General features: G+C 44.9%; 2 protein-coding genes across 5 annotated transcripts in view; both read right to left on the bottom strand.

The window, feature by feature from the left end:
- The window catches only part of GAD2 (glutamate decarboxylase 2), a 71,357-nt gene extending 57,807 nt beyond the window's left edge, over positions 1-13,550 (bottom strand). The window contains exons 1-8 of one of the 2 annotated variants that reach the window (XM_019749131.3): positions 13,231-13,550; positions 12,522-12,718; positions 11,852-11,911; positions 11,512-11,661; positions 10,308-10,541; positions 5,550-5,640; positions 4,886-4,998; positions 701-816 (exon numbers count right to left, since the gene is read on the bottom strand). In XM_019749131.3, coding sequence (XP_019604690.1) covers positions 701-816; positions 4,886-4,998; positions 5,550-5,640; positions 10,308-10,541; positions 11,512-11,661; positions 11,852-11,911; positions 12,522-12,597 — 840 coding nt within the window. In that variant the 5' untranslated portion in view covers positions 12,598-12,718; positions 13,231-13,550. Of the gene's footprint in view, positions 1-700; positions 817-4,885; positions 4,999-5,549; positions 5,641-10,307; positions 10,542-11,511; positions 11,662-11,851; positions 11,912-12,521; positions 13,191-13,230 lie in introns of those variants that run through there. The other variant, XM_074324956.2, reaches the window with a different exon arrangement.
- A 3,300-nt stretch (positions 13,551-16,850) lies between these two features.
- Positions 16,851-27,351, bottom strand: part of MYO3A (myosin IIIA) — a 219,313-nt gene continuing 208,812 nt past the window's right edge. For all 3 annotated transcript variants that reach the window (XM_074324949.2, XM_074324951.2, XM_074324950.2), the window contains 2 exons: positions 26,839-26,982; positions 16,851-17,546 (listed from right to left, as the gene is read on the bottom strand). In XM_074324949.2, coding sequence (XP_074181050.1) covers positions 17,429-17,546; positions 26,839-26,982 — 262 coding nt within the window. In that variant the 3' untranslated portion in view covers positions 16,851-17,428. The remainder of the gene's footprint in view (positions 17,547-26,838; positions 26,983-27,351) is intronic.

The raw sequence follows: 27,351 nt of genomic DNA, 5'->3' as shown, positions 1-27,351 counted from the left end.
TTGAGGATGGAAGAACTGGCCACGAACTAAGGAAGGCAGGTGGCCTCCAGAAGCTGGAAAAGGTGAGGAAAAGGATTCTCCCTACAGTCTTCAGAAGGAACACAGCCCTGCCTGACCCCTTATAGATTTCTGATCTCCATGTTGCCAGGTCATGAATTCATGTTGTTTTAATCCACTAAGTTTGTAGTAAACATGACTAAAAACAAGATGCTAAAGATAATTTGTTAACATAAATCATTAGTTTCCTTTTATTCCTTGGCTACTGCTGTGGTTGTGAGTTTTATTGACTGGTTTCCAATCTGTACTTGCCCTTTGTTTCCTTGTTATGAGGACACACACACAAACACACACACACACACCACTTAAAACATCCAGGTACAGCCTGGGATGGTCCAAATGAGTTCACCAGCACTCTGCTTTCTCTCCTCTTCCCCTTCCCCCAACACACAACATTATCACTGAAAAGTAAGTGTAGGAACTAGAGGTAAAAACATCCTGCTTTCTCTTTGAGGGTTTTCCTGAATTTCAAAGAGAAAGAGTTCATCCCTTGGACCACTCAGCCATTCTCTCCCCTCCTTCTCTCTCAAGAAGTTTCTTCTGGAAAGAGAACCTCGGGGGATAAAGCATTTCCAAGTATCATTCCTTCAACTCGGGCTTTATGGACTATAATCTTAAACATGGGAAGAACAGAAACACGTACATGCTCAGATGTGAAGGCAATGAGCCTGGGAACGGCGGCCATTCCTTTCTCCTTGACTTCCGGAAACATCTTAAAGCGTGCAATCAGCATGGCGTACATGTTAGATATGGCGCCACCTAAAGTGCATAGCAACACACAGTTACCTCTTCTAGCCATTATCAGCATTGTTTCGCATGCAAGCCACATTCCTATTGCCAGTGACCTAGAGTCCTCCTTGGACATAGGAGAAGACATTCTTATTGGTTGTCCTTTGAAATGAACCCTCAGACTCAGGCACTTAGCTAAGAGGGTCCAGAGAAAGGAGTATTGGGCGCAGGGGATGGATGAGCCTCCTCCATCCTCATCTCTGTCACTAAAATGAACTGCAGTTGATTCTGCTTTTGCTGGGAGGTCTTTGAAGAGGCTTTTAAGAACTGAGAAATTGTTGCCTTCCTTCCCAGCTTGCAAGTGTGGTCATTCTGCGTGAAGCCTAGGAAAATCCTACTTATATGCTGATGGAGAAGACTTATATTCTGATAGAGAAGACTTGTTATCATTTCAGCTCATGCAATGTGTTTCACTTAAACTGAGACAAATCAGTTGCTGTTAATGATGTGAACTATAAATCAACAATTTTCACAGAATGAGGATAAACATCCAAGCCCATCTCATCATATTCATCTCTTAATTTGCCCCAAACAGTTCTTCCCTCTCAAAGACATCATTGAAATATAATTGTAATGGTTAACAAAATCTTATTTCATAATTATAGGAAAACACACAACTTAGGGAATTTTAAGTTCATATTGAATCGCTTTTCCTGAGTCCTCTTAAGATTGTCAAAGATATCATACCATCAAATTTATATCTCATAAGTAGAGTCTTGTTTGACAAGCAAAGAAAAGTGAGTTTTCCCCAGGATTGTTGGAAAGATTAGGATTTTTGCTATTTAGGAATAAGACTGATTGTTGTGCATACAAATGAATATGCAAATGAATATGGAAGTTGTGAGATCATGAGATACAGTGAAGGTACTGTCTCCCCTTCTCACCCAAAGGGGGACATGCCATCCTGTGAGTGCTTGACTTCCCGCTTCCCTCTGGAAGCTGAGAAGTAAAAGGGCTCTCTATACCTAGTTGAATGGTCCACATAGGGCCATGAATTTTGCCTCATGAGTCCTGGGCTCTGATGCAAGCAGGCAGCCTGACATAGAGCAGTCGTCACCCAGATCCTGGCTCTGTCAACAGTCAAAATGAGGACAATTTCTACCTCTTCTGGACCCCAGAGACATGGGACAAGCAGAATCCAGGTCAGACCCACTCTGAGCAGACACCCTGTTTAAAGTCTGACTGTCTAAAAGCTTATGGTTTCTCAGTCCCGGCACTTAATAATATTTTGGGCTGGAAAGTTCCTTGTTGCGGGGAGGGGAGGCTGTCCTGTGCATTGTAGGGTGTTTAGCAGCATCTTTGGCCTCTACCTACCAGATGCCAGTAACACTATGCTCCCCCTGTGTGACAACTAAATGCCTCCAGACATGGCCAAATGTCCTCTGGGGGTCAAAATCAGGGGCAAAATTCTCCTGTTGAGCACTACTGCTCTCATTCTTCTCAGAGAGGCTGGGGGGAAAGGAAGGCAGAGGAAAAGGGGGAGGTGTACACAGAGGAAGCGCATTTCTTCACAGGACCCTTATCCAAGAAGCTTCCAGTTCTGCCTTCCCACTCTTCACTTTGCTCCTCAGTCATTCTCTGTCTAAGGGTTCAGCAGCCCCGAGAGGGATGAAGAGGCTTCTGGGCCTCTGGAGTGAGAAGACTGCTTTGTGCAGCACAGGCAGGAGGGCAGAGGCATGAGGCCTGCATGCCCTTATTTCTCATGAATCTTCCACAGAAGGGATGCAAAAGCCAGCCCTGTATCATTCTAAAAATCCTGGTAGGAAAAGGTTTGTGACTAAGCTAAGCCTTTCCTCTTTTCCCCCCAGTACTTCATGACTTGCTGAGCAGTGAGGAGTGCTTGGTTCTCTCTTAAGGCATAGGTGACATCACCTAAACAGATTTCTTCTAGAAGTCCCAGAGGACTTTCCATGAAGCACAAAGCCTCTGGATGTTATAGATGGTGGAGTAAGGCAAACTGAGCTGAGCTATATTTTCAAGCCACAGACCTATCTCTTCATGCTTAATTCCAGGCAGTGGGACTTCCAGATCTCAGGCACATAAGATGTGTGATTTCCCCTATCGCCACCCTTAAAACATAAGGCCCTTTACCCCAGGAATAAGGCTGGCTGCTACCCAGAAAGGCATCCATTAGCAAATAATGATGCTATGGTCCATCTCTTATCTGTAATGCCTGTAGAGAGCAGAGAAGAAACAGGTTGTCAATGGCCTTTTCTTCTGTCCCCTCCCCACTTTGCAATGTCTACATTACACCGCAGCATGACATCTATGGCTTCCCTCTTGGGGTGAGAGCATATGATTCTTTAGTATCCAAGGAAGGAGTCCCATGATCAAGCTTAAGTCTTGCCTACCCCCTTCTCTTGATCATTTCCTGTTATTGATCAGGGTGGCAGGGCAAGCCCTAAGACCATACCTGGCTTAGCAGAACTACCAAAGAGGATACTTTCTCTGGGTGTTTATTTTCTGGGGCAGATGACTTCCAAGACCAGCCCGGTAAATTAGTCCTGGCATAAGATCCCTCAGTCAAATTTTCAGGGTCAACAGGAGCAGCTATTCTCTCCCCATACCTGGGAACCATTAAAAGAGAGCCCAGGATGGTCCTGGCTCCCTGAGGGACAGCTCAGTCATACAACCAACCTGATAAGAGGAGGAAGAATAAAGGTAGGAATGATGTTGATCCCTGAACCCTACCCAATTCCTCATGAAAAAAATACCTTAAGAGCTTTAGTTCCAGGCAATGATGACAACGTTCCCTCAACAGGAGATGGATTTCCAGAGGAGAGCTAAGGACTAAGTTCCCTACAAAACAAAACCTAGCTTAAAATTCATCACAGCTGGTGTTCAATGACTTAAAAAGAAAAGGCTAATTTTCCTTTCCATTTAACTAACACGTTTTCCTTCAGCACCTGAGAAAAAATGTGCTATATCTTTGAAAACATAACATAAAATAGCAGATCTGAGCTTGTAAGTAAAGTTGCTCGATTTAAGCCTTGGCCTTGAGGCCTCTGTCACTCGTTTATCATTTGTTCTTTCCACCTTTCCTTTATTTTCTCTCTCCCTCATCATCTGCTTGTCTTTGTAGATTTGCTGACAGGAGATCACAGTGTGGCCTTTGTCTGTCCAGACAATGGCAGGTGTGGCACTGGCTCTGTGTACTGAGCCCTAGGGGGGCACCCATCCTAGGGAGGCACCCACCCTGTTATGACGACCTTCCACCTGCCAGTGATTAGCTGGTGATCTGCACACTAGGTTTCTTTTCCGTGGGTCAGTGACTCTCTCTTTCCACTGTCCTCCTAATTTCTATTTCTTGTCTGCGTCAAACCAAGGTCACACACAAGCCTGGGAACCAAGGGCAGGGCTTTTTCTTTCTGTTTGATTCTCCTGTCTGGAAGAGGTGTAAACAATGGAGTTTAGAATGCAATGGCTCGTGATAACAGGCAGGATGGAAAAGATTGAATGGCATGATAAAGAAGAGAAGAAATGAGGAAATTCTTGAAGAAATCATCATTCTGTCTTCTTCGGCTCTAAGAAATTATCTCCCAAGGCAATCTCTGTCCTCCTTGATCAGCTTCTCTGCTTGTTTGAAAGGGACAAGGTACACACGTAGGCTCTATTAAGTAGGTCTGCCTTGTTATGCACCCTCAAGCAGAGAATGCTTTATTAAATGTGGCTACCCTTTTTCTTTCTCTAATTCTGGGAAGAGTATAAGGGAGTGAATGTTCTTATTAGCAATCTTCATTCCTTTGTTCCACACGATCCATACACCCTGTGCATAGGATTCCAGTAGAAGCACTAGGTAAATATCGTCTCTGATTATGCTCTTTCTGAACACAAATAACTAATGTACAAGCATGGTGTAGTTGGCTCAGAGGCATGGTCAATGGTCACGTGAACTTAATCAAACTGGTTCTTTTGGTCAACATACAGCCTATTTAACCCAAGCAGAAATCCAGAGTAGATATGTAATCTTTCCTAGGTTCATAATAGGGCATTGCATATCAGGAGTAAAAACACAAAGAAAAGTTGAAATATCATATACCAGGAGAAAATATCCCATCGCCAGAGCCCCCTGGCCAGCCAATGATTTCTCTCATTTTCTTTAGCGTGACATATTCCAAAAGCACAAATACTGGAGCAATTTCATAGGTGAACCTGAAATGTAGTAATGGCCACAATTTATGTATGTAACTCAAAGATATAATTCACCATTACAGTATCTACAGAACTATTTCCTTTTTCAAACCCTATAGTCACAACTGTTATGATTATAGCATTCAGCAGAGAGAAAATTATGTCTTCTAAAAGGTTTGCTCATTTTTCTGTATTTGTAAGTCAAGCGCTTCAATTACTGGCTTAGTGCACAAGGATCATTTATTATATTAAGTAAATAAAGAACATTTCTGAATAACACCATTTAAAAGACAACATCTGGTCTTATTTCTCTTTTACACTATGCATAATTATAAATCCAAAATGCAAAAAAGTCCCTTTTGTGTTTAAAAAAATATTGTATAGCTTTGCATGAAAGTTATATCAGAACTATTTTCTATTAAGTTAGAGTGAACACACATATACTTCTGAAGTCTGTATCACTACTTTATGGGCTACTTAATAAGAGATTTTCACATGAGAGGTAGACTAAAGACTATGGAATCTCAGTAATAATTTTCCTGGGTGACACAAAAACATAGTTAGCTACTTACATGTTAGTGTTTGCTGTTGATGTCAGCCAGTCTGCCGCTAATCCCACCATATCCAGCCCAGTAGAGAGTTGATTGAAATACCTGGGATGCCCTGAATAAAATGAAATACCAGAATCAGGACTGCATCCAATGGAAATAAATGCCTCTCAAACACACCATTTCTCTAGCTAAAGAACCTTGAAAGATCCTTCAGTAATAGGAAATCCATATTCAGAAATTCAATACACACACACACACATGCACACACAAACACACACACACACACAAACACACGCACACGCACACACACACCCCCAAAGGAACATTTCCTTTAACAAAAGAGACTATTTTAGATTTTGGTGTTTCTTAAAACACTCTCTAAAAATATTCCTTCGAATATTTCCTATCAAAATAACAAACGTGGTTTGCAATGCAGACATCAGTTAATTTCCTAGCATTCATTCAATACATTTGCAAACTAAAATGCTAGTGCAATCCAAAGCTATTCAAAGTCAGGCTATCCTTGTTTATACTTGTGCTGCTAAAAATCCTTTTTTTGTTGTTTTTTTGTTGAAGCTGTTGTGGAGATCAGTCATTCCATGATATCCACCAGGCATGCCAACATTCATAATAATATCAGTGACAAATGGCTGATGATTACAAAAGACAAGGCAAAAATGAGAAAATAGGACACTGTTGAATAATTTGCCCTGGATTCAAAAGGTGATGATTGTCTAAAGATGGCATGGGCAAACCTAATTCTTTTCAATTCTTTTTTGTCCAAATATGTAATTATAAACAACTGAACGCCTTCATAGTTGTGATTTCAAACAAAGCTGAATACAATCAACATCATTGTCTTGTCAACACGATACAGGAAGATATAGTCAGTGGCCTGATGAGTCCATTAGCAAAGCTTAGCTAATTAATTTCTGGATTTCTCTAAGACTCTCTAAAAGGGTGACATCCAAATACTCCTGAGGCTATTGTTCAAAATACGGGTAAGTATCTCATTTGAATTCGTTTCCTTGCCTTGCCCCATAAAAACCTATCTATAAATCTGGGATTTGCTTAGCAGCAAAAATTTTGGAAGATGAACAATTATGGAAATAGCATCTGATAAAAAGGCATCTGCCACTTACTGGACACCTGTCTGAAGCTTGGGGATGTGATAGTCTCTCATGCCAGCATGGGCAAAACAAGATAAAGGGAGGCAATGGGGAAAGCAGGGACAAAAGTCAACACGTAGCTTATCTCTAAGACTGGAGTGCTCTCTTATCAGCTTCCGGCCTGTGGCTAGACAATTAGACGCTGAGAAAAGATAGGAGCTGGGAAAGAAAAGAGCACATTTGAAAGAGCTTGGGTTTTGTGCAGCTCTCTCCCAGTTCTCCGCCATTGTTTTACCTCCCTATGGCCTTGCACGGTGCCCTTTTGTCTTTTTCACTCTTTTCCAGGCCCTCTGATGCTGACCCTGTCCGTTTGTGCATCCCTGAAAAGTGAAAAAACCTTCTTTGCTGCCCCTGTCGTCTGGAACAACCCTCCACTCCTCTCTGCCTCATTGACTCCCCATTTCATTAGAGCTCACAGCTGAAATGATAGCTGTCTTCTCCCTCCTGGTGCCCCTGCATTTCTCTTTCCCTAAGCCATTTCTTTAAAGGAGGAAATTAATAAGGATTAGCAAATCTAACCGTTAATCTACTCTCCCAATTCGTATGCATTTCAGGAGGAATCTGGTGTCTGTTATCATGTCCTATTTAACTCTATGGACACTTGGGCATGAAAACCTCTGCATAAAATTGAGAGGGATCCCCAGGTGTGTGTCATGGCCCAGGAGATCAGAAAGCCAATCCCACCCCCACTATGACTGACTTTGGGAAGCTGGAAATAAGTTTGACGCTTCAATGGCCTGGCTCCCTTCTTTTATATATTTTTTACCTTAGTTTCCCATTTCACATGAATCTCTCCTGCCTCCTGAAAAAATTGAAAATACAGAGGGAGATAGTTTGACAGGTCAGAAGACCTGACAAGCACGACCTCTTGATTTCTGCAGAAATATTATATTTGCTCCCTTCACATGACCCCTACAGGCTGCAGGTGAATCCAGGCAGGGCTTTCTGAGGGAAACGGTGTGGGACCTGCCTTGGAGCCTGCCACCTGTCCCAGCGGCCCTGGCATCCAGCTGTTGCTGCTGCCAACCCCACCAGGCCCTGTGCTGCGAGGATCCGCGCCAGGTATCCAGTGGCCCGGCGTAGCCTGCGCAGCCAGGGAGACGGCGAGTTTGAGACGCGAGATTAGAGCCGCTCCTGCCTCTGGAACGCTCCCTGCAGATTATCAAACAAACCTGGAAGGATGTGCGACTGCAAACAGTCAGCCCCGGGCACCTCTGACCCGGGTGTCCACAGTCATTTGGGGAGGGGCACAAAGTCGTCCAAACTGCTCTCCATATACTGGCAACACAAACCCAAGGACGCCTCATTTATAGACGCTTCAATTCCTTTGTCTGATGGTCGGGTTAAAAGATACAAGACAACACCACCCTCCGCCCCTCAACCACCACCACCACCACCATCACCACCAATTCTAATGACTACAACCCCCACCTCCGCAAACACTAAAGATTCCAGAATCCTATCACTCTCTGCGGTTTTTTGTTCCAAGATTTCTTATAGAGTTAATTTTTCACAATACATGAAGACTTCATTTTAAATATCTCCCTACTACTGCCCCTCACTCCTCTGCAAGCTTGGAGCCCAAGTGGAAATTAGGTTAAAGACTTCCAGTAGAAAGCAGGTGATAACATGCATTTTATATATAAAAAAAGTATCTCCTGCGAAGCATTAAATGCCTAATGGTAGCAAGATGGTAACTACTTTGCAGACCCCAAATAGTACTACTTGTCAAATACAAGTTATAGCATAAAAAGCTATAAACTTGCCAGTTGAAAAGAGAAGATGACTGCTGTTAATTTTCTGAAATGCTATTTGAGGGTAGGGGGGAAGACCAGAAGACCATGTATGCTATGAATAACATTGATACTGAAATTAATATTGATATGTCTTGCTTAGAAACCCAGTTTAATCAATCATATTTTTTCCTGAACTTTAAGTAGCATGCATCAGAGCTACACTTGACCAACACTTGTACAAGCATTATGCCAAAAATCTAAGTATCGAGTTGGCCCATTTTTTTTCCTGACACTAAATGGAACATTGATAGAATTACTTTCATTGACTTGCAATTCCCAATATCTTAACTCTTTAAATTGTATTTCAGACACCATTAGCTTTTAAAGGTGAAGATATAAAACATTTGTATAGATCCTTTTTGGTTTGGTAGCAATAAAATTAATAGGTGGTAATTTACTATTAACATTTAAATATTAGGTTGGGGTAAAGGGTCAAACAAAAATAAATTAAAAACATTGTTCAAGTGTGTACCCACAGACATCCATGAAAAGCTGGGAGGAAAAACATCCCTAATGCCTGTATATACATCAAGTGGATTCTCCATGAACATAATTGAAATGATATCTAATAAGCCTTCAAAAATCATACTGCACAAACTGAGTTTGATAGAAATAAAATTAAATTCCTTTCCCTATGTATGTAGTTCTAACTCTACAGTCTCACAAAAGTGGCTACAAATAATTCAGTATATCAATTTCCCAAAGTTTCTTCGATGCATACCTTTTCTCTCTGCTGTTGTAAAGAATGTGCAAATACAAAACACAAAAACAAAACAGAAAAAAGCTAAAATCACACAGCAAACATTCTTAAAATGTTTGTTGTTGATTAGAACGATAATGATCAAATTTAAATCCAAATCAATTAGCCACAAATCAATTTAGATCCACAAGGTCTCTCCCTTTCCCCTGAAAAGTCAGTCATACTTATTTTTATTGCTTTAATGAAGTGTAGTGTCTCCATGTATCAGGATGATTAGAGACAATGTAGAAAATGAAGGGGGTAATCATGACCTGGGAGATGAATAGCTGACTTTGTGTAGATAAAATGAAAACTTAGAATGCACCTAAATAAATAGTACACCTGGGATTATAAAATGGATAGAATATAAAGAATATTGTTAAAAAGCAATAAATACAAAATACATTTAAAAATTTTCCCCTGAGGATATCTGATTCCCCTCACCCCATTTTTTCTTTATCTTATATACAGAGTGGTTATGAAGCACACATCCTTGCACAACATGGCTGAATTGTTAAGGTTGTTTGTATTGTGTTTTCTTTTGTGTTCATTTCTTTTAAAACAGAGACAATCTGGAGTTCAAATCTGAAGTCTTGGCATTTGAGACAATGCCGAAATATTATCCCTCTGGTTCAATAATTACATAGAATGGTTTGTTGTCCAATTTCTGACCATTTCTATGCCAAGGAAATTACCAGGACTATAATAGTATTTGGGCTTTTGTTTGTATCAGTTTTTTTTGAGCGTTCATTTCTGTATCCATTTTGGGTCGCTTCTACTGGCCTCTGCTGACAAATGGTTGCTTCTACATCAGTGGTTAATCTCTATGGCCAAATACACGCAGTGTAAAATCTGACAATTTATAATTAGATAATGTTTCTGATAGTATCAACTCAGAAGCATTAACACAAATAACAAAGGGTCCTTTTGATTTGAATCATTCTATTATTTTTAAATGATGGAAATAACTGTAAATTTGAAAATACCAGTAACTTATAAAACAGAAAATATTTTATAGAAAAAAATAAAGATTGTGAAAGAAAAAAGAGCTTTATTATTTTTGATGGGACAATACCTGTTTTAATTGCATATTTTAGAGTTGTTTGGCAATGCATCAAAATTTCCTCCAAATTTTGTGGTTGGTCTGCCAATTCCCAATTATACTCTTGAAGAAGCTCATTAGGGTAATGGAAATCAATCACTTTGGTTGATCTATCGAAACTTTTCACCACATACTGAAGCAAAATATCCATGACATCCTGCAGAAACGCCAAGGTAGGCCTTTCTCCATCACACGCTGGCAGCAGGTCTAAGGAATGGAATCAAAATGCCATATTTTAATTTTACTATGAATATATCTAGGCAAGATCTTGATCTGGCGATTTCTCTTTGAACTGAGAGACTGTTAAGTTTAAAACAATCTTCTGGAAACACAGAACATTTTGTTTAAAAGAGAGGCATTTTTCAAAGACAAAAGAATGAAAGTATGATTTCTCCCTCCTACCCTAAATGAATTCTCGTATTTCAATTCATTACTTATTGTTTGCTTTTTTTTGTTTTAAAGAGAGTGTGCCTCCATTTAATTATTTCACAGGTGTTCGTCCTAAGTGTTATTTTTCAGCAAACCATTTTAAATTATTCTGGAGCTACTTCACGTCAGAAATGTTTGAGGAACGCCTTTGGGCAAGCAAGGCAAATCTCTCTCTCTCTCTCTCTCTCTCTCTCTCTCTCTCTCTCTCTCTCTCTCTGTCTCCCTCTGTGTGTATGTGTGTGTCGCGCGTGTTTGGATGACTGGGTGTGTAAGCGCAAGGGTGCAAAACCGCACGCAGGTCTCACATGAATAGAATCGTTCTTCTGTAAAATCGCAGCTACAAATTACTCTTGCGATCTAAAGACCTAGAAAGTCTTAGTAATTCTGACCTGGACGCCGCGTTCCACCTGAGGTCTCAGCGGCACCAAGAAGCCGACCTCGAGCTCCGTGCGCGCGGGCGCCGCGGCCACCAGCAGCCCCGACGGCGGTGCTGGCGAAAAAAGGCCGCGGCCGCAAGAGCCCCTTTGGAACGTGGGCACCCAGCACCACGCAGAGCCCAGGGTCGGTGCTTGGACCCAGGGAACAGGCCCAGCACGTTTCCCTTTCAGCTGAAGATTCTCGTAAGGTCCACCTCAGCCTTTCACCTTCACACCTGGGGTCCCGCTCGCGGCGCGGATCCCTCTAGGCCGCGGTGGGAGGGGCAGAGCGAGGGGCAGTGGCTCCCGGGGGCCCCGCGAGGCGCCTTTACCTGTTGCGTGTAGAAATGCATAGTTGACATCGGTTTTGGGGCAGCTGCACGGCTTCTGGTTGCAGGCACAGGCGGCCTTGCGGGAGGTGGCCTGTGGGGGCTCGCTCCCGCCGCTCTCCGCGGGCTTCTCGGCGTCTCCGTAGAGCAGAGCTGGGCAAGGACACGAAGTGCGGACCTCGGTCAGCCGCCCGCCCCGCGGGGCTCCCAAGGCTCCGCCCACCCCTGGATAAGTAACCCCAACTCCGCTGCTGGGGAAGCAGAGCTGAGAAGGTCGCTTTGCCCCGCAGACCCCGAGGCGCCAGGCCCTGTCCGTCTCCCTCCCCTGGCCACCCGCACTCACCGCACAGCTTGTTTCCGATGCCGCCGGTGAACTTCTGGGCCACCTGACACCAGGCTCTAGCTGTAAGGAAGCACAGGCAGGAGGACAGCGAGGAAGAAAGAGAACAGCAAAAGGACGTGTGAAATTTCGTTCTATATGAACAACGTTAATAAACCCAGGGTCCGGGAAGGGGCCGCTTGGGGCTCGGCGCCGCGGGCAGCTGCGGGACGTGCGCGGGAGCCTGGCAGCCCGGCCCGGCTCTCGGTTCACTGCTTCTTTCCCCAAGGAGAAGCTCACACCTCTCACGACCCCCTTGCGCTTGCCTTCCAGGTGCCAGTCGGTTCAGGCAAATTCACCTTCCTGCCTCGCTCGAGCGAGTTTTCCTAGACACCGAGTCTGTCCCTTTCCTCGCACGCTCAAGATGGTGGCAGTGTCCCAGGCCCGCGGAATTCAGGGTCGAGGAGACCCTCTGATGTGATGGCGCTCCCAGACTTCGGCGAAAGGGCCCGGGATTCTTTGGGAGTGTTCCCAGGGGATAATGGTCCCTTGGACCATCAGGGATATACCCCGCGAGCAGGGCGAACCCGCGGAAGTTTCCTGTTGCTGGTGGAAAACCTCCTTCGTCTTTCCGAGCCCCGCAAACCCCAGTACACCCGCAAAGCTCGCCTGCTGCAGGTCCCGCTTCTCCTACCTGTGCCGGGGTTCTCCGGATCCCCGGAACCATCTTCAGACCCGAAGGACCAAAAGCCGGAGCCGGGAGAGGCCATCAGCGTAGCAAGACTGGAGCAGGTCGCTTCCGAGTGCGAAGTGTCTGCGAGCTGCCTTGGTTCGGCTCGGTCCTGCGCGCGCGTGCGTGTGTGTGGCGGGAGGAGAGCACCGCGCGGGGACCTGCGCGACCGCGAAGCAGAGGGTGGGTGTCACACAGGGACAGGAAACGTGCGTGTCTGCGTGTGTGTGTGTGCGCGCGTTTGTGTTGGAGTTAGGGCTTTGAGATGTGGCAACGCTCTGAAAGCTGTGGAGGTTAACTAGGAAAGTGGACCGAAGGATCCTTACAGCCAGGAGATGGGAAAGCGCGGAGCGCCCGAGTGATTTTGAAGGCGAGGGAGCCCAATAGGGATGGATGAGGGGGCGGCAGAGGGAAAAATGGGAGAGGGAGGGAGCTGAATCGTGAGGGGTGCGAGGCAGGCAGTGAGCTCAAGCTGGAGTCAGAGTGAGTGGGTGGGAGGCGTGCAGGCAAGCCCCGGCAAAAGCGAGAGGCGGGAGGGTGCGGCTGCCCCCGCGGGTTCGGGTGCGCTGTCCAGGGTGCTAACGCGGCTGACTGCGCGCTGGCCTCAGCGAGGGGCGGACCAGAGACTTAGGGGAGGCAGGAAGGGTGGCCGAGAGGAGTCTTATATACGTACCGATTTGCGTGTTGTTTGCGGTCTGGCTCCCGTTGCAGGGAAAGAGGCGCTGTCCCTGCGCCGGCCTCCTTTAAAGAGAATGCTGAGGTCGCTGTGACCTCGAAAGCCGGAGCGCCAGTGCCGGAATCAGGAGCAGTTCGCGAGCTTGGGGAGGGGACGCGGGGGAAGGGATGGCAGGGGAAGAGCGCCCACACGCTGATGGGCTCATTTCAGCTCCTTAGTAGCGCCTAACGCCTGCCTACTGAGCTGCGCGATCCCGGGGGCCGTAACAGTCCTGCGCTTCGGAGGGCGCGGTCGCCGGACCCACCGTCCAGGTTGTGACTGACGGCTAGGGAGAAAGACTGGTAATTGATACAATCAAAATCCATGCTGGAGTCTATCACGAGGACCTCAGGCTAGGGGAAAATAAAATGAATGGACACTTCTTGGAGGGGGGCGAGGGAGAGCAGCTAGAGTCTGCAGGTTTGACGGCTTATGGGAACGGGTCATTTGGTGACCTTGGCCCGTGGAGGCATGGAAGGGCCGCTTCTTAAGTGTGCTGGGAATTAGTATGTGCGTGGGAGGAGTGCACAGTTCCCAACTAAGCAATCTTAGCTTTCCAAATCGGAGGCGGAATGAACGCATCGCTTGATGGTCCTCAATTTACGTGGCCTCAAATCAATGACCACCCCCCACCTCCAGCCGCCGAATAGCTCTGGGGATGGGGGGAGATTGGTTACTTCTGTGGCTCGGTGAAAAAGGGGTTTCTCATTTCCTGAGTAAGTTAAGAGTCTTGCCTCTCTTACAATTTCCTTTCTCTAAAGGCTGTTAAACAAAGGGAGGGCGCCATGAGAATTCGGGGCCCTCTGAATTCGCGCTGCTTTCACCTGGCAGTCAAGAGCCGCGCACCTGGCGGCTGCTGGGCAGGTGGAAGGAGGGCGAGGAGGACCGTGTGAGAAAGGGCTGTGTCCTGTCTCCCGCGGCGAGCATTCCTGGTGTACTGCACCCCTTGGGCGAGCGCTTTTCATTTCCATTGTGTTCCAGACACTGTTTCTCTGACCTCTTGAACCAAGTCATCCGAAGATGCTGTGAAAGCAGAGACCCACAGATCTTCAGTCGTGGCTACCACCCTTCGACCCTGGCTTAGAAAAGGCGTCGTGGGGCCCAGGGTGGCCGCGTGCAAGCCCAAGTCCTCTGTCCCCAGGCACGTGGGGGCCTGTTCAATTCTCTCCACAAAGCTTTGTCCCCTTCCCACGTGCCCGAGCCAGGAGAAGCCGTTGGATTGCCCGGCGGCTGCCGGGCGAAGGCTGGGGGTGGAGGCAGGGAAGGGCGCAGAGCCAGCTGTGTCGAGAAGCCTGCACGAAACTGCGGGTGCGCGGTGGGCACCAAACCAGGTCTCAGTACGGCCCCTCTTTCCGGCGCTCCTGGCTCCAAAGCTCCAGTGGAGCCCAGTAGCAACTCCCGTAGTGTAAAGACGTGATTATTTCCCCATCTGCGCCGCGGGCTCCTCAACTCTTGCTCCAGCCTCGCAAATACGCATCGGAGAGACCGGTTCTTTGTGTAAATCCACACCAAATCTTACAAATGTTTTGCTTCAAGCCAGCTGGCTGCAGTGGCAGAACTTTTCTACTATGGATGAATGGTCGAAAACATAAAGGTTCTCTAAGGCAAGCGTTTAAAACACACACAAGCCCCGAAGAAAGAAACGGATTAAAACACGAGGAACGTAGAAACCACTATTCCTGGATTTAAAGGATTTTTAAAAACGCGATTTAAAATGCTGTTTAAACTCCATTCAATCCCGCAGCTCCGGAATACGTTGACTGTAAAGGTGGCTTTTACGTTTTTAATTTACCACCCCCTACTTCAGAGGCACAAGGGATCTGATTTGTCCTTCCTTAACGCCGTCCTCCTTAGACGGCAATTTGCTTTTATAGAGACTTTTATTTCGCAAAAGAGCCCCCTCCTCCCCCTCCCCTTTGTCGCGCGTGTGGTTGGAGATAACAAAAGAGCTCAGGGAGGTAATAATTACAGTCATTAGTTCACAAAGGAGTCAGCCACCGAATGGGAAGGGGAGGCAGGCGGGCGCTGGGGAAATGTTTTCCAAGGCCTTTCGTCGAAAAGAGGAGAGAGAACCACGGCCCGGGCCACCCGCTGGGCCAGCTTCTTTAGTTGACCTATTTCTTGTCCGTCTGTGGTTTACACAGAGAACTCGTTGCAGGCCTGCCAAAGAACAATATCTGATACGTTTTCCCTTATGTCCTCCCAAGTGCTTAAATGTGAAGGACAGAGAAAGAAAGAGAAAGAAAAAGAGAAAAGAAATACAAAAGAAAAAAAGGAAAACAAAAACATTGCATCCTTTCACCAAATGTTGGCCATTCTCTTTCCCGGTCCCACTTTAGAAAGGGGAAGAGGGAGGTTAGGGAGGGGGCCACTTGCTTCCAGCACCGGAGGCACCGGGCTGCCCGGGCTCTGGTCTGTGGGGGCCACTCTGGAAGCCTGGATTGAAGAAGGGGACTGGTAGGAAGCTCGGCTTTAACCAACTCGCCCACCCCTCACCCCAGGGCCTCCGGGTGGTGGTTGGACTGGTGGGTAGGGCTGGAGGGGGACCGGCCACATCAGGCTACAGATATCCCTTCCTCCCCAAACCACCAGTGAAGTGTGCCCTGCGGTGCTGGTTTTGTGGGTGCCTGGGCCAGGCCCAGACCTGCTGCCGGCTACAGCTGCGCCATCGGTCCCCACAGCCAGGGGTGGCTCCTCCATCCGGGTACCACACAGGGAAAGAGCAGGGCCTAGGACGCACTTGGCCTTGGAGCTCAGCCCTGCCACAGTGGGAGGTTCCCCTCAGGCGGATATCATTTGTAAAATGAAGAGTTTGTACGAGTCATCTCTGGGGACCTTTCAGTGTCAACTCTCGGTTGTAAAGAACCTGACGTCAGGTTGGCCACAGCACAGCAAACATTAGTGGCCGGCTGCACGCTCGTCACCTTCTCCTCCAATATTTCCCCAAAGTCTCCTGGGCCTGGGTCTTGGGGGTAGGAGCCGGGGACACTGGCAGAGCAGAGAAGTGACATCCCAGCCCGAATCCTTCTTCCAATTCAGTCATCGATGAAACACCGCGTCTCCCCTCCTCACCCGCTCCAGGCCAGGTAGATAGGAAGGGTGTCAGTTTCCTAGCAGAGCTCAACCTGGCTTCTTAAAATAAGGCGCACCAACTGAGGAATGCAAACCTCTGCCCACTCACTGCCCTCCCTTGCACCTTTAATCCACCAAAATTCAGAGCAGCAGAGACTGCCTCAAATCTGTAAACTAGGAGAACCTAAAAAATCTTGCAGTTCCCTCAGTAGTGGATCAAAATTTTTATAGGTGGGCTAAAGGAAGCCCACTGGGAAGGCTGCGTGTGTGTGTGTGTGTGTGTGTGTGTGTGTGTGTGTGTTTGTTGAGGGATTTGGAGATTTGTCTGGAGGCCACGTGTGTGTGGCAAGTAAGGGGTTTTAACACCGTATGTGAGTTTGGGATGGTTGTGTACGGGGGTGTTATTCACTAATGGAGACAAAAGGCACCTCACCCCCTCCGTGGTCGCCCTCCCTGCACAGCAGGAGCTGGGACCCAAAGAGGAACACAGCGGACGAGCTCTGAAAGCCATGGACTTTCCAAGGCACTTCCTTTATTTAGTAACATTAATAACGAAGGAAAGGGAAAGCGCGAATTTGAGGTGAAGTTCATCTTCAAAGCTCCCGGTCCACACCCCCGCGCTTTTCCTCCCACCCGGGCTTTATTCCGTTCTCACAGACTCAACCCATCCCCAAGTGTCCCGCGAGCTTGAGGGAGGCATTTTCATGAAAGAAATCTTTGAAGTCTCCCAAAAGGAGAGAGGAGGGGTCAGCGAGAGCTCAGGCGCAGTTGGGTCCGCAGGAATCGCAAACAAATAAACAAAAGAGATACATTGGGGGCCAGGTACAGGGGTGGCCCAACTGGTGGGCTGCGGAGGGTGCGGAGCGCAGCGAGGCGGCGTCCGACGGGCTTCCAGGTCTCCGCTTCCCAAGCTCCAAAAACTGGCTGGGGCACTCGAGGGGGAAGCGCTGCGAGCGGCCCCTGCCAAGGTCAGGGCTGCAGCTTCAGCGCCTGGTGCTGCCAGCGCCTGAGGGCCCCCCCGCTTTGCCCCTGCACCCCGCAGTCTCAGGCACGAGCCAGTGGCCGTGGCCGCCGTGAAGCGGGGCTACACCTGCTGGACCAGGCGCCGGCGCTGAGAGGTTTTGCGCAGGAGCCTTCTGTAGTCGTAGGGGTTGGCTGTGGTCCCATTCTCCTCCTCCTCGGGGTTCTCCGCCGCCCAGCACCTGCGAGCGAGACCCAGGGCCCTGGTGTCAGCGGTGCCACCGTGCGCCACCGCATCCCCGCCCACCCAGAGTTAGGCGGCTTGTCTTCCCCACACCTCCCACCGTCTGCGAGCATATCAGAACGGCACATTCAAAACACCTTGACAGTGGCCGAACGGATCTGTGACAGTTTTCTCAGCAGGTTTTCAAAACTCCTCTGAGCTGAGTAGCAGAAGGGCGGGTGGAATCAGGTGTTTTTGTGGTTCAATGACAGCTAAGTAACGCTTCAGGTTTTAATTTAGAAAAGTGAGCTTCGTTTGGTTTGAAATAACTCACGACCAATAAACAAATACTTTAGTTGTCTAATAGACAGCCATTATTTTGCATTTTTAAACTGCTCAAATGTTTCTGAACAATGTTCCCAATCACTCCGTTATTGACACAGTTGCTGTGTGGGCCCTGTCAGCTTTTTCAGTGAAGTTGTTGGGCTAAATTCCCTAAACTCATTGTTGGGAAATCCTGCCAATGTTTACCTTTGGATTCTGCAGCCTGCCTGGGGAAGTGGCATACTACCTAAAATGCAGCTACACAGATTCATCCAATTATTCATGGAACACCCACTAAGTAACAGCCGCCAGTGTAGGTGATGGGTGAACAAAAGTCCCTGCTCTCATGGAGTTTATCATCTAGTATGGGAGAGGACCATAGACAGCTTTTAATACACCAGATGTGGTGTTAGACAGACAGATAAAGCAGCCTAATGGGGAAAGAGTGATGGCGTGTGTATGTCTGTGTGTACAAGCAATTTCCTAGAGGCTGATCAGGAAAAGCCTCCCTGATAAAGTGACATGGGAGGAAAGACCTGTAGGAAGGGGAGGCGTGAGCCAGGAGATCTCTCAGGGAAGGGCAGTCATTCCTGGATGACGGTCAAACAGTGTAAAGGTCCCAAGATTACAGTGTGTGTATTTTATTCAGGGAACAATGAGGAGGCCACTGTGGCACAAATGGGTTAAGTGAGGGGGGAAAATGTCAAAGGATGAGACAGGAGGAATGAGGGGATAGTGTGGCAGATCATTTGGTGCTTTGAGACCATCGCAAGGACTGGAATTTTATTTATTTACAGTGAGAGAGACATTGGAGAGTTCTGAGCAGAGGACTAATTCATAAAAGGATCTGGCTGCCAGAGTGAAAGTAGGGAGGCCCCTTAAGAGATACTGTAACAGTTCAAGCAACACTGATAATGGCTTGTTCTAAGCTTATAGAGGAGGTAAGAATTGATCAGATTCTGGTCATAACTTGGCAGGTAAAACTGAAAGTTTGCTGATGGATTCGATGTGGGCTGTAAAGGAAAGGAATCAAGAATATCTCCAAGATCTTTGGCTTAAACAACTGGAAGAATGGAGCTGCCATTTGAGTTGAGGATTTCTGTAGGAGGAGCATATTTTCTTTGTGGTGGGGAGGGGGATAGGATTCTGGTTTTGGCTATGCTGAGTTTACTTATTAGATACCCAAGAGGAGATACTGAATAAACAGTTGGATATGTAAATCCTGATCTAGATTAGAGATTTCATTTCAGGAATTTTAAGTAAATAGATGACACTGAAGGTCATGAGAGTATGTGCTGATAAAACAGAGGACCGGATACTCCAGTGGTGAGAGGTCAGTGAAATGAGGAAGAAGTAGCAAAGAAGAATGAGAAGGTAGGTGAGGTAGGAGGCAAACCAAGAGAAGTCTTATCCTGGAGATACATGTTTAAATAAAAAATGAGAAATTATAAAGAAAAAATGTCAAATGCTGCTGATAGGGTGAGATAAGGATTGAGAATAGCTAATGGGATATGGCAAAATGGAGGTGACTGGTGGCGTTGGCAGGGGCAGTTTCAGTGGAATTGTGGGAATGGAAACGTGAGTGAAGTGGCTCAACCGAGATGGGAAGAGCGGTTGTGGAAAAGGTTGAATCCCATTCATGAATAATTACTCTTTTAATAATGAAGAGCAGGAACATGGGTGGTTGGAAGGAGGACTGAGCCAAGGGCGTTTTTTATGATGGGTCCAAGCATCATGTTCACAGATTGTCAGAAATGATGCTGTAAAGAGAACAAATGTTCAAGATGCATGGAGAGAGAAGATAATTGTTCTTGAGCAGATGGAAGGAGCTGGATTCAGTGCACAACAGGAAGGCTTGGCCTTAGCTAGGAGGACAGTAGTCCACAGTAAACTGAGGGAAGTATATGGGTAAGTGGTAGATGTGGTGGTGGGAGCCCATGTTCTCTGCTGTTGTTTTCTCAGTAAAACAAGAAAAAGGTTGTCAGGTCAGAGAGAGGAGGAAGTCTGAAAGAGTGGACTGGGAAAGTGGGATAATGGATTTTTTAGAGAAATGTAGTATTATAAAATAAGTCCAAGGGCCTGCCTAAAGTTTGTGGTCATAAATTTTAAAGGAGAATAGACTATGTTTGTCTCTAGCCATGTTCAGCTATATGCGTGCAGGTATGGATTGGGTAGGAAGTTGGGTTTACCCAGCACTGGGGTTTACCAGTTGAATATAACTGAGGGACAAAGGGGCAAGGTCATTGAAGGTATATGCAAATGAGTGAAAATAATGAGAGGCGAGAATGGAAAGGCTAGATTTTGTGTGCAGATGGAATATGCTTTATTCTAGCCCATTCTGAATAGAAAATTAAAAAAAAAAGAAACCTTTGGGAAGGTCTTTCAGGGCATCCTGAGCTCAGTGGGTACTTTACAGGGAAGATATTTGTGTGGCCTCCTGATGGGCCTCTTTGCGGAGGATCTTGGGTAACAGACTTGAATTCTCATACCTGTTCACTCATTTCTGGTGTAAGAATATTGAGAATCAGCCATCTGCCAGATACATCACACACATTACCTTTAATTCTAAGGACAACATGGCAAGTCTCTACTTCTTATCCTCAATATGCAGATGAGGAAATTCTAGTTGATACAAGCAGTGAAGAATAGAGAGGGGGTTCACATCCAGGTCTAGAGCACTCAGATCTCATGTTTTCCCCACTGCATCCCTTTGCCTTTTTTCTGTTGATACTTCTTTTATGATTCTCCTACCCCTTAACTGAGGTGCTCTTGTTCTGTTTTGTTCGCCCTTTCCCTTCCATCCTCCCTATATCTTCTTACCATAATTAAAATCTGGCTCTGCCTTAAATACCCCACATCACTCTTTAGAGCTCAACACAGACCTCATCAAGTCCCATCTTAGGAGGAGGCGAGGAGACATCAGTTCTGTTGCTCTCTAATGCCATTCTCTAATCACTGACTACCTGCCGCCACTTGTATTCATTTAAAATGCACAAGACACTTAACTCATTATTGATTCTCACATCCTTTGTGGGTGATATCAGGACTTGTGTGTTTGGGTATAAGTAGTACATACAATATATTGTCAGAATAATATATTGTACTTGTTTATAATAATATAAACATATATTATATAAAATATATTTATTTATATACTATAAATATATATAATACAAATATATTTATTATAGAATACATAATTTAATATATAATAAGATATATATTCTTTCTGCAGTAATGTGATCCAACACAGTTTAGCCTCAAGTTTCTCCAATTGTTTTTCTGTGTTGTTTTTGTTTTCTATTTTAAATTTAGGATCTTATCAAGGTTTACCTAGTGCATTTGAGTGTTTTGTCTCTTTAATCTCCCTTAGTTTAGAAAAATCCCTTCTTGGTGTCACCTTGTTCAGCTTTATAAGATCAATATACTTTCTCTCCAGAGTCAAGTCCTTTGGATATGATTACATCTCATGCACCGATGTATCTACCCCTTCCCCAAACACTCAGCACGGTGCTTTGCTTAGGGAGGGGATATATAGTGGTTAAGGTCATCCACTTTAGACTCAAGAAGGCCTGTATTCAAATTCTGGCTCCATCACTTACTCGTATTATCTAGGTGAGTATCTGCTAAACTTTGTAGACTTAGCGTCCTCATCTATAAAATGGAACAATAATAGTAACTGCCTCACAAGGTTGCTGTAAAGTTAATGAGATCATAGTCATAGCACAAGGTAAGCACACAACCAATGCCAGCTAGCTTGTAGCATTCTTATTCTAGTGAACACTAATAAACACCACTGAATACCAGGCAGTACATCAGGGATATAACACGTGTGTCTGCCGGTGGGGAAAGGATGAGAATATACTGGAGAGAAGGCAGACTAGGTTGTTAAAATAAGAAGCAGGTAAGTCAGTGAAATGCAATTTGAGCAGGGAGTGGAAAAGCTTAGATTTTGATTTACTAACTCAACGTGTGACTTTGGACAAATCACTTGGTATTCTCCTGTACAGAATTCTGTGGTTAGACTGGAACATCTCTAAGTTCCAACATGTTACAGTTTTTGATACCAAGATTAAAGAATGCATTTTCTGCTGGAGAGCCACGATAGTGGAATAAACACTTTGCCTGCTTCCTTCCATGAACACATTAAAATTACAACTAAATTATAGAAAAACAAACCTGGAGAACCATCTGAAGTCTAGCTGAACAGAAGCTTTATAACTAAAGATATAAAGAAGAATCCATGGCAAAACTGGTAGGAGGGGTCGAGATGTGAAATGGGCTGACCCCAAACCTCCGTGTGGTGCTTGAGAATGAGGAGGGATATCTCAGCCACAGAAGTTACCCCCCAGAGAATCGAGAGACCCCAGTTCTATACCAGGCTTCCCCGGCTGGAGTACTGGTACCAGGAAGAGGAGCCCCTACAAAATCTGGTTGTGAAAAACACTGGAGTTCTCACCATCTGGGTGGGATGGAAGGCTGCGGTAAACCCAGATGTCCTCTTAAACAACCTGCACACAGACTGTCTGAATCCCAGGGATGCACCCTGGGCTCCAGCAGAGGGACAGTGACTCAGAGGGTGTCAGAGACATACGTAGTATAGACTGAGGTGTGTTACTTCATCGAGAGGGCTGGAGGACAGTTGCCATTTTCCCTGTGAGGGGATATTTTCCTGTGTAGCTGGCAGGGAGGCACCATCTTTCCTGTGTTAAGCCCTCCTCCACACCCATGGCCAAATCTGAATCTGAATTAGCTTGATGAACTTCATTGGGTCCCTGCCCCACCCAAATCCCCCAACACCTGAGGCACTCTCTACCTAGTAGCCATCCCCACCCACACTGCACTCTTTCTTGGAAAATTATTGGAGTCTGTGGGCCATAGGCAGTGGTGACTGTCCTCGGTGTGCTCTGAGAGTTTGCTGAGTAGCTCTAGGCTCAGCACTAGCACCAAAACAGAATCTACATTAACCTGATGACCACAATTCTTCACACTCTAGTGACTCCCTGAGACCCTGTCTCACCCAACTTGCATACCAAAGAAGGCTTTTTCAGTTGCTGAAACATAAAGGAGCCGGCAGGTGGCAGGAAACTGCTGGTGTCCTATAGGCCCAGTACTGGTGGCAGCTATCCTTAGTTTGAAGTGTGGCCTCTCCCATGTGCCTCCAGGTTTGGCACAGGCAGCGAACAACCATGAATCGCTTTGTAGCTCCTACCAGGTAGTCCCTGGCCATTGACAGGCTGTGGGTGACCTGGGCCTGCACCGGAGCAACCTCCAAATCAACATACTTGGAGGTTGGCTTCAGACCATAGCAGAGCACCACCCAATTAGCTCCACAGTGGCACACTGAAAGGGGTGACTCAACAGCACCAGTGCCCATTGGGGCCAATTGCACTCAGTGGGGTCAGCCCTCTGCACAGCAGCCCATAAGCTGTGGATGTGGCCAAACCCCACAGCCAATCACCCTGAGGGTCAATCCCACTCACTGGCATGTCAACAGCAATCAAGGCTCAGTTATAACAGAAGGGCACAAACAACCCACACAATGGACACTCCTGGTGCACCCAGTGCAGATGACCAGGGAGACTGTGCCACTGGTCCCACAGGGCACCTACTACATAAGGCCACCTGGCCAAGACTGGGAGAAACAGCAGACCTATCTAATACATAGAAACAAACACAGAGAGGCAGCCAAAATGGGGAAACAAAGAAATACATCCCTAATGAAGGCACAGGAGAAAACTCCAGAAAAAGAACTAAACAAAATGGAGGCAAGCAACCTACCAGAGACAGAGTTCAAAACAATGGTTATAAGGATGCTCAAGGAACTTAGTGAGAACTTCAACAGAGAGTTAACAAGCATAAAAAAGGACATAGAAACCATAAAAAACAACAAATCAGTAGTGAAGTATACAATAACTGAAATGAAGAATGCACTAGAAGGAATCACCAGAAGATTAGATGAAGCAGAGGATCGAATCAGTGATTTTTAAGGTAAGGTAGCAGAAAACACCCAATCAGAACAGACAAAAGAAAACAAAAGTACAAAAAAGATAGTTTAAGAGATCTCTAGGACAACATCAACTGTAACAACATTTGCATCATAGGGGTACCACAGGAAGAGACAAAGCAAGGGATTGAGAATGTATTTGAAGAAATAATGACTGAAAACTTTCCTAATCTAGTGAGGAAATAGAAACAGAAGTCCAGGAAGCCCAGAGTCCCAAACAAGATGAACCCAAACAGGCCCACACCAAGACACATTATAATTAGAACGGCAAAGGTTAAAGACAAAGAGTATCTTAAAAGTGGCAAGAGAAAGGCAACTAGTAACTTATAAGGGAGCCCCCATAAGATTGTTAGATGATTTCTCAACAGAAACTTTGCAGACCTGAAGGGATTGGCACAAAATATTCAATGTGAAAAAAAGCAAGACCTACAACCAAGATTACCCAGCAAGGCTATCATTTAAAATCGAAGGACAGATAAAGAGCTTCCTCAACAAGAAAAAGATAAAGGACTTCATCACCACCAAACCAGTATTACAAGGAATCTTAGAGGGGCTTCTTTAAGACAGAAAAAAAGATCAAAATTATGAATAATCAAATGGCAATAGCTACATATCTATCAACAATTAATTTAAATATACATGGATTAAATGTTCCAATCAAAAGACACAGAAGGGCTGAATAGATAAGAAAATAAAATCCTTATATACTCGGATGCTGCCTGTGTGAGACTCACTTCAGATTGAAAGACACACACAGATAGAAAAAGTTATTTCATGAAAATGGAAATAAAAAAACCCAAAAAAGCTGAGGTAGCAATACTTGTATCAGACAAAACAGACTTTAAAACAGAGACTATAACAAGAGACAAAGAAAGACCCAGGTCCCCACTTCTGGGTATTTATTTGAAGAAACCCAAAATGCTACTTTGAAGGGACATGTGTATCCATTTAGTTATTGCAGCTTTATTTACAATGGCCAAGATGTGGAGGCAGATTGGCGTCAATGGAAGAATGAATAAAGAGGAGGTTGTACATATATAAAATAGACTATTGCTTGGCCATGGAAGGGAATTGTTTCTCTCCATCTGTGGCAGCATGGATGGACCTGGAGGGTATTGTGCTAAGTGAAGTATGTCAGACAGTGAAAGATAGATGCAAAATAATTTCGTTTATATATGTAATCTAAAGAACAAAATAAACAAAAAATAACCAGAAACAAACTCATAGATGCAGAAAACATTTTGATAGTTGCCAGATGGGAGGGGGGTTGGGTGTGTGGATGTAAAAAGTGTAAGGGATTAAGAAGTAGAAATTAGTGATGGGGATGTAGGGTATAGCATAAGGAATATCGTCAATAATATTGTAGTAACTCTATATGGTGTCATATTGGTACTAGACTTGTTGGGGAGATAGACAGGAGGGGGTTGGGGGCAGGGTGAAAAAGGTGAAGGGATTAAGAAACACAAATTGGTAGTTACAAAATCGTCATGGGGATATAAAGTAAAGCATAGGGAATATAGTCAATAATATGGTAATAACTATGTATAGTGCTAGGTGTACTAGACTAGTCGGGGTGATCACTTCTTAAATTATATAAATATCTAACCACTATGCTGTACACCTGAAATTAATGTGAAATAATATTGAATGTCAATTGTAATTGAAAAATTAAAGAAGGGGGAAAGGTGAAGGGGAATAAGAGGTCCAAATTTTCAGGTATAAAACAAGTAAGTCATGGGGATGTAATGTACAGCATAGAGAATATAGTCAATAATATTGTGATAGCACAGTACGGTGTCAGATGGTGGTTGGACTTATCATGGTGATCACTTCTTTAGATATATAAAAGTTGAATAACTATGGTATACCCCTGAAATTAACATAATGTTGTATGTTAGCTACATTTTTAATAAAAATCTTTTAAAAAATCCTGTACTCTCAAAAAAAAAAAAAAAAAAAGAATGCATCTTCTTTTGGGTACATGAGGAGGAAATCTTAGTTCAGGTAGATTCTGAAAAAGCAAATAAAAGATGGTAATAGCCACCTTTATGGACCCCTTGCCCTAGGCCACCTCTGGTGTTAAGCACCTCACATACATCATTTCATTTAATCGCTAGACAACATGCTTAGGCAATTATTAGTAAATCATTTTGCAGACGTGGAAACGGAAGCTTAGAGAGGTCTAATAACATGAGCAAGGTCGCTCAACTACTAAGTGGCAGCATCAGGATCCAAATCTGACTCTAAAACCTCTTCTCTTAGCCATCATGTCACACGGTAGAAGACATGGGTGTGAGGTCCTGAGTGCCCTGGGCTGATAGGATATTTGCTTAGGATTCTGGAAAAAGAGCTTTTCATGGATTGTCATTGATTCCATTTCTCATAGACCACATTTTCAAACTTGCAATTTCAAATCTTCATGAAGAACATTTGGGGAAAGAAAAAAAATATTCCCAAAGTAGTAAGTAAGCTAGAAACGGTTAAGTTCCTTTAGGTCAAAGTCTGTAGCAAAGTGAGAAATCAAATAAAAAATACATATTTCTAAATGAATCTTTCTCCCAAATATTTCTATTTGGTCTGACATCACTAGTTCTAAGAAATTACACAGTATAATTGAGAAACCAATAAGTGATTAAAATTACATTGGTTAGAGCTTAACCAAAGATTTTGGATACGGTTTGTTGTTTATAATTAGTATGGCCATACATTTATCATCCGAACTGAGATACTTTTAAAGAGGAGTGTTATTAATGATTACACCAGGAAAACAGGTATAAACTGGGACTGTGCTAAAAAAACTGGGACGTGTGATTACGCTGCCATGATACCTATGATTTTACTTTTAAACGACATGTCAATCAAAGATGTAATATTGAGTTAGAATGCTTTGTCATTAGACATACATGAAATGACAATGCTTCAGAAATGGAATTGTGAGTATAAGATTGAAAATGCTGTACTTCAACGTGTAGTTTATTACCTTTCATCGGCCTTGAAACACTGACTCTGGAGTTCTTGCTCTTGTCTTCGCTCTCTTAAACTAGGGTTGTGTTCCTTTGGTCCAGAACGACTGGGCAAAAATTCCTTGTAATAGAAATCTTCCAAATCTAATAATTTTCCCTGACTGTAAAAAAACACATAAACACACCATTGTATGAATCGAATTTTCTATTCACTTAAACTTATAGGATACTTGCCTCCTTATTTTAATGTTATTTACTATAATTTAGGAGTAACACATACACGTATGTATCAAAGGAAACAGGAGAAGTCTTGAAATGTGCAAAAACTGTACAAGTATATACCACAAATTAAAAAACACCCCCCCCCAAAACCCTTATCTCTTACCTTTAAGAGAGCACTAACTGCTAAAGCGGCTTTCCCTGATTCTGTCGCATTCAACTTGGCACAATGGTAGTCGTTACTAGGTAGTCAGTGATTACAGTGTTCCAGTTTGGCTAGTCCAGCTCAGGGTTCACCGCAGACCCTCAGA

This window comes from Rhinolophus sinicus, chromosome 1 (genome assembly GCF_057876585.1).
Source record: "Rhinolophus sinicus isolate RSI-liver-muscle chromosome 1, RSI-T2T, whole genome shotgun sequence".
In the NCBI taxonomy this organism is placed as follows: domain Eukaryota; kingdom Metazoa; phylum Chordata; class Mammalia; order Chiroptera; family Rhinolophidae; genus Rhinolophus; species Rhinolophus sinicus.
This window is presented reverse-complemented; position numbering and strand designations above follow the sequence as displayed.